At 41.7% G+C, this 12,976-nt stretch overlaps 1 protein-coding gene across 3 annotated transcripts in view; it reads right to left on the bottom strand.

Annotated features, from left to right (window-relative positions):
• Positions 1 to 2,501: 2,501 nt before the first annotated feature.
• The window catches only part of GCN1 (GCN1 activator of EIF2AK4), a 36,753-nt gene continuing 26,278 nt past the window's right edge, over positions 2,502 to 12,976 (bottom strand). For 2 of the 3 annotated variants that reach the window (XM_031057401.1, XM_031057404.1), the window contains 13 exons: positions 12,671 to 12,832; positions 12,120 to 12,212; positions 11,727 to 11,870; positions 10,491 to 10,760; positions 10,265 to 10,378; positions 9,519 to 9,749; positions 8,732 to 8,925; positions 8,049 to 8,163; positions 6,972 to 7,068; positions 5,973 to 6,121; positions 5,268 to 5,372; positions 3,781 to 3,999; positions 2,502 to 3,223 (listed from right to left, as the gene is read on the bottom strand). In XM_031057401.1, coding sequence (XP_030913261.1) covers positions 3,098 to 3,223; positions 3,781 to 3,999; positions 5,268 to 5,372; positions 5,973 to 6,121; positions 6,972 to 7,068; positions 8,049 to 8,163; positions 8,732 to 8,925; positions 9,519 to 9,749; positions 10,265 to 10,378; positions 10,491 to 10,760; positions 11,727 to 11,870; positions 12,120 to 12,212; positions 12,671 to 12,832 — 2,019 coding nt within the window. In that variant the 3' untranslated portion in view covers positions 2,502 to 3,097. The remainder of the gene's footprint in view (positions 3,224 to 3,780; positions 4,000 to 5,267; positions 5,373 to 5,972; positions 6,122 to 6,971; positions 7,069 to 8,048; positions 8,164 to 8,731; positions 8,926 to 9,518; positions 9,750 to 10,264; positions 10,379 to 10,490; positions 10,761 to 11,726; positions 11,871 to 12,119; positions 12,213 to 12,670; positions 12,833 to 12,976) is intronic. The other variant, XM_031057403.1, reaches the window with a different exon arrangement.

The following is a 12,976-nucleotide window of genomic DNA, read 5'->3' on the forward strand; positions in this document are numbered from 1 at the left end:
AAAATTATCTTTTACTGACAACTGGTATTTTTAAGACATTTGAAATTAGAAAAAAAAATTAATTCTTTAGTCTCCAAGTTGGTACAATCAATTTATCAGATCTAATGTTGTGGCAAAAATTATGGGTATTTTATCTCTGATATATTAATACTGCAGTGTAGAAATAGTTTAGCAAAAGTAGCTATCAAAATCCAAATAGAGTGTTTCCCTGTGACTGAAAAATCAGCATATTCTCCACAAGTGCAAGTGAGCTCCTACCTTTTACTCCTCCCTCTCAGGAACAACAGCTTAGTACAGAAATTCAGGTGCTGTTTGGGAAGATGAATGAGTTTTTCACTTGCTGCTACCTAAGCTGGAAATACAAATCATCAAAATAACAGAATATCTTATTGGCTGAAATGAACAAGTGAATAAAAGGCTTCATTTACCTATAATTTTCTTTTCCCATGTGGAGCATCAATTGGAATCAGAATAAGCCAAGGTGCCCGTGATCAAGAGCTCAAACAGCCATTCTTCACCAAAACTTGCCATTTTTTCATTCCTTCCTGGCTGCAGTGATGGAGTGAGTGATTCCAGTACAATCACTGAGATTTTTGACACCTACTTAGTAGGCTTTGAGTGGCATCAAATTTTGTACATGTTTCAAGGCAGAGGTTTTTGCATTGCATGGTTTAACTGCCGTTCCTGGGATCCCAAAGCACAACTAATTCATCACAGGTTAAACTCATTCTAGTGCCCCAAGCTGCCAAATCTTTAAGAGCATTTAGCTGACTTTTCACTCTTGAGTATTACCAACTCAGTGCAAAATATGTAGTTTTAAGATTATTTCAGATTTGCAAGTATTTTGAAAAGCAAAAATCAGAATTAAAACCCACCTTCAGAATGCAGCTAAATGTGATGAATAGAACACAATTTCCATCAGACCAACTGGGAAGCACTGCAGTTTTGTAGAAACACGTCCAATGCATAAATACAAGATTAGAGATAATTAACTAAAGAGCCATTTTGTAGCTTGGCTTCATAGCTGATCACAAACTAAACGTGTCCACGACATGGTGGTGTTGCAACAAAGGAATACCCAGACCTGGGGTGGACAACTGAGTTTGTTGTGTGGGGCTTGCAAAACAGCTTCCCAGGAGACCTGGGCCAGCAGTGGCCACCTTGAGGCAAGGAGGTGTCAGAATGAAACCAACATGAGGGGCAGCAGTGTAAGTTTAGAAAACATAGAAATCTCTAAGGAAATACATAGAAAATCTAAATTTATTTCATCCAGGGGTGAGGACACTGAAGTGATGATGCAGTTGCTGCAAAAATGAACTATTTTCAATGTCTGTGGGAACAGGACAAGCAGCAATGGACTCAAGTAGCAGCAAGGAAAACTTTTTCTTCAGACGTGAGGTAAGTTCTGACAGTCTGGTAAGTTCATATAACAAAATAGATGGCAATGAGAGGTTATGGAATCTCCATCCTATAAAGCTGTATGAACAATTGTGGGGCAGTCAGCTAGGAATGGTTTAGTGGGAGCTGAGCCTAGGTACAGGGTAAAATAGCTGATTTCCCAAGTTCCTTCCACTAACTCCTACAGCAAATCTGGTGTCAGGATGCTACACCACAGGCTGGGAACTGACACAGCACCAAGAACCTTTTGTCAGATTTTTGTACTTCTGACCAGAACAAACCACAGCACTGCCAACTACCTGCTCACGATTGTATCTTGCTGTTTGAGGCATGAATATGATAAAAATGTTCCTGTGTTTGCTGCTACTGCCATAACAATCAGAAAATTTCTTCTAGCAGAATGTGTGTTCCCATGGGGTTCCACCTCATGCTCTCCAATTTTATGTGTATTGTGTTCTTCCATCATCGTGGTTTGAGCCATCCAGAGTTACAAGCAAGGAAGGTTACACACACACACACACACCCCACCCACATAAAATAACAAATCTTAGTGCTCTGTCTTCTCAGGTGCAACCAGCTTCTGTGAGTTTCATAAAATAGGTAAGGCTCACGTAACTATTGCTCTACATGAAACGTAAAGCTCATTTAGCCTTCTAAAAATCTGTATTCTGCAACAAGATTTTCAGTATTTCCATCAAGTGACATCAAAGCTACTAGTAAATTGATTTTTTTTTTCAAGAGAGATATATGTGGCCAGGTAAAATAAAAGACTTTCTTGGAGCAGCACAACTCATTGACCAAAAGACCTAATGCCAGGTATTTTGTGAAGCTTTTGAAGACATAAATACAAAGGACTTTTTGTGAGTTGGGTAACTAAAAAGCTGTCTGTAGTCAAAAATACTTTGGAAATTAACAGGAGAAATTATTTACAAATTTCATTAAATGTCAGTTCTGGCTTGGCTTTAAAACCTGTATTGCCTCAGTTCTGCAAAAGGTTTTCACAGATCACAGCACTGTCCACTCTACAAACTGTATGCCCTAGAATAAACAGGTCTGAAAAGTAAATCACAGTTTGTTGACAAATGAATTTGTAAAAAGAACAGTTTACATCAGAAGGATCAAAGTCAGAGCCTTTATTAAATGTTCCTTCTCTAAACAGACTGCATTTAATCCCCCTTTCGCATCTGTGATTTCTAAGGCTATTTTAAATACTTCGTTTTACAGGGATTTTCAGTCTTCAGAACCGTCACAAGCAGCAAGTTAGCAGTACACAGAAACAATACAACTGAACTTTCACTGAGTCCTATTCCTGCCTCCCAGGGTGTGTGCAAAAACCAACAACACCTCCAGTAGTGGAGTTTATGCACAGACCCTGGAAAGGAAATAGTTGTCACCAGAGATTAAGCCTGATGTGCTCTAGCCACATCTCACAATTGGCCACAGCTGACCAGTGGTTAGTATGTCTGTCTCTTGCGCATTATCTGTTTCAAAAAGGGGACCAAATTTTTAATTTTCATCTAGTGTGGGTCTAATTAAGGCTATTCTGGTATACTTGATACTAAAATACTCTCTGGGAGTCCTTTTCATGAAATCCCATCAGAATTAACATTTTCAAAAATGAAAACATTTATAATAGGTGTTGGAGTTGAAATGCTGATGCAGCGGTTGGTTCAGTGTTTCCTGGTCTTCGGGAGCTTTATCACGTCAGGATAGTGTCATCGATCTGTTCCTCGGAGTCAGCCTGCCCAGCCAGCTTCCGCAGGGACCTCCTGCAGCTTTCATTGAGAAGCTCCAGGCTGGCAGCATCCAGAATCTTGGAAACTGACTGTGGAAGGGAGACAGCAACAGTTACCAACTCCTTACAGCACACCATTCAAAATTAGAGTGAGTGTAAGTGCCTTAGGCACTGTATCAACTAAAATCTTTCAAACGTCCCAGAAGTCCCCACCTGGTTTTACAATTCCAGAGCTATCCAAAACCAGGTCAGACTTAGAAAACAGGTCTGGAAATGGATACATAAAGTGGTCTATCCGAAATACTTCCTAACACGTTACACTGTGATCATCCAGGTGACCAAAGCAATGAATTATCAGTGCTAGTCGAGGGAACTCAGCACAGGGAAGGCTTTAGGAGGTGTGTTAAATGCCTCCATTCTATTAATGCTGCACTGTAAGGTTGTACAGAACAGCTGCCGCTGATGTCTTCAGAGCTTAGCATGAGAATGCTGCTGAAGATCTAAAAGAAAATGGGAACATGCCACTTAATCTATTTCATAAGAGACTTCCAGCACATTCTGAGGCTGCAGGCACCTCACAGACAAATGCAGAACAGGGTGACACAGCCTTACTACCAACAAGTATGGTTTTTTTATATGTCTCATACCTCAAGCACTTCTTCACCCGCTCTCATCTTCAGGAGGTTGACAATAGCCTGGTCACTGTAGGCTCTTACACTGGTGTTTTTGTCTTTTGTGTTGTCCAGAAGTGCTTTGAGAATTGGTTTAATTGTCTGAATATCCAATGGGGGAAGATGGCTTTTATTTGCCCACCAAATCATCTTTTCTGCAACTAACTTTATGTCACTGGATGAGTTCTGAAGACACTGAAGGAGACAAAGATACACTTCCACTTACATTCAGATATACCAAGAACATATATTTAAAGCAGTTGTTAATTTTTTTCTAATTTGATTATTTAAAACTATGCTAAGAAAAGCAGTTTTCAACTCACAGGTACACAAGATACACACTTGTTACCAGTTAAGTCTGACTAAGTTGTGTAAGAGAAGGTCAAACCTTGAAAACATGACAACTTTTCAATAGAAAATTTCTACATATGTAGTAGATGACAGTATCACATGTTCATCTCAGCTGTCTCAGGAAACGACAATGACCACTAAGTGCAGAAAAGCTGATAGTGTCAGCACCTCTACAACTCACTCAGCAACAACAGCCAAGCCAGTCTCTGGTTGGAACACTTGGTGCATTTGAACAGTGGATTTCACTTCAAAATTCAAAGAATGAGAGTTTTGTATTTTAACCTTAACCCATTTAAAACGTGAAAGCTAAGTCTGAATGTCACATGCATTATTAATGTGGTGATAAAGGTTTTGTGGCAACTGTGGTATTTTATATTTTAACACAATACTATTATATTTATATTAACATAGGAAAGTTGGACTTCAAACAAAAAGTCTGCTTTGAAGAATGTTGGCTGTATCATGTCAACTTGGCAGGTTTGGTATTTTTTCAAGTAAATTGCAAAGAAATGTAAAACCTGAAAATGTAACATGCTGCAGCATCACCCCTCTATCTATCCTTGTCTACCAAGAGGGATACTCAAGTGTATGGTGGGGTTTGGGGAGGGCAGACAACTAAAGAAATCAAAAAACCCTAGCCACACACCAAAAGAAACAAACAACCAATAAAGGAATTTTGAAGAAAAATATTTAAATATTTTAAACTGAAAAAATATGTTAATTTCAATGTTCTCAGGTCAGGTGAGTTTTGGTATTTGATTTCTAGCAAAGGCTGTTTGACCTTTAGCAATGTTAAAAACCTGACATCTTCCTCATAGTCATCTCTGCCTCTCTGCCAGCTGTTTGCTACTATAAAGGAAAAATGCATTTATAAGACTCAGGCTTGAGATTCAGCACAGAAGGCTCAGAAGCAAATTTCCATGTTAGAGCAGGGATGGCAGTGTTGTATTCACAGCTTCAAAGTAGGCTGATAGAGTGATTCTATCTGCACTCTGCCTCAAAAAGAAATTTCTAGATTTTCAGGGACTTGATAGACCCACCCATGAGTTAGGTCAAACAGAGATTCAGATCACACAAGAACACCAGCAGGTAGCTAACATGAAAATTCTTACCTTAATAAAGAGGCTGGAAAGTTTGGGAGGCAGGTTGCCTCCCTCTTCCATGTGGTATTTCATGAGAAAGCCCATCCCTCTGATGCCACTAACTGCAATGGGGATCTTCAACATAAAGACAAGAATTGGTATTACTACAGCACAGTTCAACAACAGCCTTTAAAACCAAACTCATGGTCTGTCAGTTTCTGCGGAAGGCTAAACCCATCTTTCAAAAGAACAGCAGCATTAAAAACATTGGGTTAATTGTATTTGGTAATATAATGAAAAAATTCCAATGCAACCACGAGCCAAAAGAAATAAAGCAGCAGGCCCCACCAAGCCCACAAAATTCCTACCCCAAACTACTCATTCAACATCAGATTTAAACTCTCCCTTCTAAAATGAGTAATTTCCACTTCTTGCAAACTTGGTCTGTGAATGAGAACTCTCTAGGGAAACAGGAGTGTAATTTACTCCAAATGAAAGCTACTCTGCAGTTAAAGATTAAATAATCTTCATCTCCCCAGAGATCAGAACTCAAAGAACCAGAACAGTGGTGTAATTTCACCATAAAAACTGCATCTAGCCAAGGGAGAATCTTCAGATGGCACCTGGGGGTTTTTGTCCTGATTGGTTACACAGGAACCTGTTCACACACCTTTCAAAACTGCTCCTAACAAACAAGAGCTTGCAACAGCACTCCCCCTGTGGGGCAGGACTCACCCTGTCAGCTGTGGCATTGCTGAAGATCATCTCCTGGACACTGCTGTAGTATTTTGGGGAGCACAGCTTGCCAGGAGTCACATTCACAGCCACAGAGAGAGCCAGGCTCCGTCCGTGCCTCACCATCCAGTCAATGCCAGAGACATCTGCTGCAGAGGAAAGAACAGAACAATGGCAGGGCTCCTGCCATCTACTCCTCTTCATCTGAGAGGCTTTTGGCAGTTTGTCAATTCACTGCCATAAGAAACAATGAGCAGCATATGAAGCAATGCCCTGCTTCCTCCATTTCTCCCCAAAAGACACACAGACAGAGCTAAAATGCAACACCTTTTCCAGGCAGGAACACCACCTGGGCAGGCAGGGAAGAAGACACAAACAAGGGACTCTCTTGTTCAACTCAGATACTTCTGATGGTTCAAAATTAGACAAGCTTTGACTCTCTAATAAAATTTGTGTAAGTTATCTATAATTTGACCAGCCAACAGACTTCTTTTCTAAGCCTACAGGGGAGAGTAATCCGTAACACTCTCAAACATTGGGGTCCTTTAAAATGCACATTTTTTTCTGACTTGGAGGTAAATTAGTTACTTTTCCAAAAGCATGTGAAGCCATCAGATGTGGCCTATAATTAACATCAGCAACCTAAGACCACAGTGCTTTCCCAAAATGTGGGATGGCCCTCCTGTCCACCCTGCCTGAACATCCTGTCATGTCCAACTGTCCCTGTGTTGGCAACAGCAATTACTCAGCCATGCTAGGACTTTTATCAAGCCATCAGATAACAAATCCAGGGAAAAGAAGTCTGGGCAACCCCAACTGACAACCAGTTACCTGTGCTTCCTGTGTACCAGAGTGCACGAATTAAGAGCCATGAGCAAAGAAAAGCACAAGAAAATACAGAGCAGAGATTCAGTCACAAAGTTAGCCTGAATCAATGGCTGAAAAGGAATCTTCCCTGCTTTCAGCATCTGTTCCAGTCCTGTAAAGAGCTTCACCTACCCAGTAAGTGCTGGTAGAGAACAGTGCTGAGCTCATCGTCGGACAGAAAGGCGCACAGCTCTGCCAGGCAGCCGGCCGAGGCCATGCGGGTGGCATCCTGACAGGGATGGGAGAACACAGAACATGGCTTGAGATCAACACAGCCCAGAGACAGGCAGCGAGAAAAACAAGTGTCAGAAGATGACAGGAAATAAAGAGGAGAAAATAAATAGTAGTATTTCACTCGTACTCCTGAGGATTTCTTTCAGTTCATTGTTTCTTGTACATAATGGAACTTAAAACCAAATCTAAGGTCAAAAGAGCCAGCAGAGAGACTGAAGAATTACAGATTTTATCTAAGTTTTGATTTGTTAAATGGAAAAGTCATAAAGATGAAATTCAGTGTTTTAAAAGATGAGCTCATAAGAGCTTCTTTAAATCTAGCCATCTCAGGATGAGCTGGTCTCTGTGATAAACTCTTACTACTCTTCATTTAATACTTCCAAGCTTTTGCTGGTTTGGCTTCCTTATGTGACCATCCCATTACTGTCCACTTCTCCCCCAAATTTATTTCTATTTCTAGCACGTCAACAGAATCATGTCTGTTGCAAAGACTGACATAAAAAATAAATTATTAGATTATTAATTTAATCTCCCTCATGTTACCATTGCTATCTGCTATATACAGAAGACCCTATATTAAAGTGGGAGAAAAATCTGTCATTATCAGAAAAATTTCTCACACAGAATGATAAACCTCACCTGAGAGGCTACAAACACCATCCATGCATATAGTGAAGGCACTGCAGGCTTTCTCCAAGATAAAAAACAAATCCTGACTGCAGAGCTACCTGAAACCTGCTAGTGAGGAGCTGCAGGTCAAACCCACATATGCAGTTGCCAAGGAAACATTAAACTGGAGGCTTTTCAGAGTTACCAGGGACAGGTCAGGAATCTCCAATTCTTGACTGTGACTACATCATTAGTAATTTTCCCAGAAGTTATTTTAGATAGTAATTCTGTTAGAAAGCTCGGATTTTAAATTTAAGAACAAGACTGTCTGCAGCACGGGACCTTTGCAGGTGGCAGAAGCAGTACCTCATCATGTCCCAGCATCCCCAGCAGCACTGTGCTAATATTCTTCCTAATTGCAGCATCCACTTTAGCACCAGCTCCTCGTGTGACAAACCGAAGCGCTTGCAGCATCGTATCCCTGGAAGAGATCACATTCTACAGTCAGACACTGCCTCTCCCCCACCCTCCAAGAAAAGTTGGGCTCTGGATACCTGTAGATCCTTGCCCAGCAATTACACTGAGATGCCTTACAGTTTGGGGGAGTGATCCCCTCTACTGCTGGAGAATCCATCCTAGACAGTACTTCCATGTTTCTGTCTAACACAGCACAGATATTTTTTGTTTGTTCAAACATGAAAAAAATTATAATGTCAGGAAGTTCCTATCTTAGGGATCTGTGCCCGTAGGATACAAGAACAGCTGCCTTACTTCAGGTCAGACTGACAGTCAATACTGCCTTTTATCTGGAAGTGGGCTGCTTGGGGATGTGCAGGAGAGAACTGGGCAGACCCCCAGCACTCTTTCTCCTAAATACTCCCACAGCTCACCTGACACAGGAAGGCCCCATCACCCCCATTCCTGGTTTACAGTCCACTGCTTTCATTAATACATGCATCTTACTCTAACTGGGGGTTTTGTTCATTCATCCCAGCTCTTTCTTTCATCCTCAGTAAGCAGAAAGGTGTGAGCTGTCAGCTGCAGCTCACCTGATGGCAGAGTCATCACTGGAACGAATTCCATTCAGGAGCTCTGTGAAGAGAGGATCCACTTTGACATGGATGACAATGAGCTTCCCAAGAGCATCGGCAGCTTTAAGGCGAACAGCGCGGTTTGAGTCTTGCAGAGCCTTGGTGAACGTTGTTTGCAACTGGGGCAAAAACGGTTTCAGAGCAATCTCCACCTATTCCAGAGTGGAAGAAGGAAAAGTGGTGGGGTCAAGTATTAAAGAGCAGTTGGAGATCAAAGCCTGGAAACCTCTTCTACAGCAGTTTGTTATCAGAGAACCCTTGTTAAATCTAACGCGCTACTAGAACAAGAAAAACACGAAACAACAATTTACCACAAAACCTTTGACCTTTTCCAATCTAATTATCTTTTCTTCACACTGAAATACAAGGGTAGCGCTGAGAAATTTTACACTATCATGTACTCAGAGCACTGAATAAAAGCTCAGCTCTGTTCAAAGATATGTAAGATCTTTGCACTTAACAATACATAAAAATGGTGGATACAGGTGAGATTAATTACATAGTGGATTTTAATCACTTGAAAGTGGGATCAGCATTTATCAATATTTCTAAGAAGCCCAGTGTTTCAGCTTTTTTTGTAGGCCAGAAGCTGCTGGAAGAATGCAATCCAGTTACAGTGCTATTCCTACATACCAAATCCACAGCAGCAGGCATCCCAGCTGTATTTACATGAACAGCAACAGGTATTTCTGAAGGTTTCCACGGAAAATGTTCACAAACCACAGTCCAATACTTTGAATCTTACCTTAGCTAAAAGCAGGCTTAATGTTTCAAGCAGAGCCACCTTGACATTCCAGCTGAACCGATCTCCCAAGATTCGAATGAGTGGCCCAGTGATGCTCACCACAGATGGTTTGAGAGCTTCAGCTGAAGTCAGTTTTATAACCAGCCCTAAGGCCTTTGCTGCCTCTTCCTTCTGTTCTGGATTACCAGTTAAAACACCTTCCCGCAGCACCACAAGTATGGAAGTCACTCCCTGTCACGAAAATCAGATAAGAAAGCTTAGAAGCTAAGATGCAAGAAATATGTATCTTATTTTTGCTGCTATTATACACCAGATGCACAAACTTGGAGAGTTTCTCTCAATTTCCTGTTGACCTTCAGCTGCCTGATTCCACATTGACAGAGCTACTTTTATTTGGTTTGATTTCATGCCTCTCCGCCTTACTAAGCCAGTTGCTATGAGAAAAGTGGTGGCGGCTCAGGGAATTTTTAAACCAGAGAAATTTGGCACAGAAGTCCAGTGTTACTCCCCCACAAAAAGCAGCCAGTAACCATAACTTACGTGCATAACAGAACTGTCAGAGACCTCATTGCAAGAGGGGTCTTCTGTAGGGTTACTCAAGAGCTCTAACCTACAAAAAGTCCTCCAGTATACAGGTTTGGAAAGCCTAAATAGTCACTGCTTCTAATAGCTATAATATCAATCAGCTCTCCCCAAAGGTGGGGTATTGTGGCTGTGATGAATCTACACTCATTCTGATCCTTTACCTTCTTAGGAATACAGAATCCTGGCACATGCTCGCCCTTGGCCTCATTCCCTACAATCCGGATATCCCTGTGCAGGTCCTCAATGAGAGCAAGCTGGTTCCCAGCATCTAATTTCTGCAGGAGAGAGGGGTAAAAGAAAGATCAGGCAACACGACATCCAGATATCTTCTGTGAAGTCTTCTCAGGGCAGGCATTACTCCTGTAACCTTTTTAAGCTGCCTCTCACCTTGGTGATGGAATTAAGTGCATCCCAGCTTTCATTCAGAACTACAGGGTTGGTGTCATTAAACAGGCGAATCAAGCCTGAAACCAAGCTCCTGAGATGCCCAGTGTAGTCTGCTTTTGTCTTGGAGCAGTAGATATTCAGCATGACAGCTGCTGCCTGTCTCATGCCCAGCTCAGGGCTGCGGGTAGCTTCTAGCAGATCTTCAGTTATAATTCTTTGTCCAACATCATCTTCCACAGAGAGGATCACAGACTGGCAGTTTGCCATCTCCTGAAAAGTCCAAATTAACTTTACATTAGCTCTCAAACAGAACAAAGCCAAATTTAGCCCCAGGTTTCTTCATGTTATCCCCAGCACTGTCTCTTAGATAAATCCTACAACACACCCCACTTGCTAATTGTTTCTCATTAAAGACCTGGTCACATCACCATTAAAGGCTTGACTCAGTCCTGGTGCAGACATACAGGTATGACCAATTCTTAAAATTTAACAAGTGACCAAACTCTGCTGAACTGATTGCTCCAGCAGCTGCAGGAGGGCTAATTTACAAAAATTAGAGTAGCTCAGTCTCCCCCATCTTACTCACCCATGAGAGACTGTGAGTCTTGTCAGATAACATTCTTCTGATTTAGGTGGTTTAATGCTGTGCGTCACAGCCCTAATTACAAGCACGTCTGTGGGTACATTAGAGATCTCCAGGCAGACTTGGGGCTAGAAGCTGATCTAATGGGTATCCACAGCAGAAAGGCAACAGGACTCTGTCACTCATTTCTAATTCACCAACTGATTATGAAAATGTCTGTCCACAGTCACAACTCCAGGATGTTCTCTGGAGTCCAAACACCAGATGTTTTGGAAAGCAGTACGTGAGGAGTGCAGCATGCAAAATAGGAGATTTCCTCCCTGCAGCCCTTTAGTCTCTCAGTCTTCTACACCAAGAATAAATACAAAGTTAACTAGACTTTCTGGCAGTTCTCCAGGAATAAGCAAACTGAGAATTGTATCTTGTAGCAGGCCAAGGAGACTTTTAAATGGATACAAATAGATTTGGAAAGCATACGTTTTTTGACTCACAATATGCCACCAGGCAATAAGACTCATCCTGGAGAAGCTAATGGACTGAATTAAACATGCAATCTGTGAATCTAGAGAACACAGATTCTGGGATGGGAAGTAAACCTGGTGCACTATCTTCAGGCAACCTGTCACAACAAAGAGTTGAGCTGTGCTACTTGCCAATTGCTCTTCACTGGTGCCCAGCTTCTCTTTGAGTGCAGACATCATGGCAGGCAGGATGACACTCAAATGCCGTGTCAGAGCATCCCCTGCCACTGAGGAGAGGAAAGCCAGCACCCGGGTGTTCACTGGGGGGGTAGTCAGCTACAAAAGTAAAAAATAACAAAAACAACACCAAAAATTGAGACAAGCAGAAAGTTTTTTCAGGAGTCTCACTTTCTCTACAACATGAAATATTTATGCATCACAAGCCAAATAACAATGTTTTGAGCAAAAAATCAGAAGAAAATTTCAGACTATGCTCTCTCTTCTGCTATATTGGTCCAGAGAAAACTGGCAGCAAGCAGAGGAAACAGCACAAATATCACATTTAAAATTTATTTCCCATTGTACCTTTGGCACCAAGTAAGGCAGCACCACACGGCTCTTGACAGCCATAACTTGTTTAAGACCATCCACAGCAAAGTCAGCTGTCTCTTCATTATCCTACAGGGAAACAGAAAGAGAGAAACCTGAGAAATGATCAGTGACACACTAAGCTAAGCCCTGTTTCAAGGGACAATTTTACATGTGATCATAAAAACAAAACCAAGTTCTTCTATTAAAAAATGTTCTCATATTCTCATAGTCCCTAGAAAAACCCAAACCAAGCTCTTCTGTCACATCAGAAAGATTTTCCATTTCAGGCATAGTGGCCAAGCAACTTCATAGGGTGACAGTGGCAATTCCATCACAGAGCCAGCTGTAGCAATTCTCAGGCCTAGGCTTAAGCCATAACCTCTTCCCTACCACTGCCTAGGATGACTCCGGGAGGAGACAAAATACTGCTGCCATTCCCTGGTTGGTCTGCCACTACAATCCTCCTGCTCCTTTAAGTTAATTATTCAAAACTTGTCCCACAATGTCATTAATCAGGCTGTTGACTAATGCTGAGCAATGCTCACCAGCTGCTTCAGCAAGAAGGGCAGGATGTCTTCAAGAGCCTGATGGCCAATTGTTGAGTGCAGCTGTTCAAATGTTTTGGCTGCAGCCTCTCGAACTTCTTCCAGAGGGTCACACAGCGCTTTTCTCACTGTAGGAACCAGGGACTCAGAGAAAAGCAGCACCTGTGGATGAAGAGATAAAATTACAGAACATCTAAAGCACAACAGACACACATATCTCAGTAAAGTAGTAAAGAATGCAGAATTTGCACAACTGAAACTAAACTGCAGTTTGCTTGGAATAATATTGGAAGAAAAGTAAAATCC

This window comes from Geospiza fortis, unplaced genomic scaffold, assembly GCF_000277835.1.
Source record: "Geospiza fortis unplaced genomic scaffold, GeoFor_1.0 scaffold408, whole genome shotgun sequence".
NCBI lineage: Eukaryota > Metazoa > Chordata > Aves > Passeriformes > Thraupidae > Geospiza > Geospiza fortis.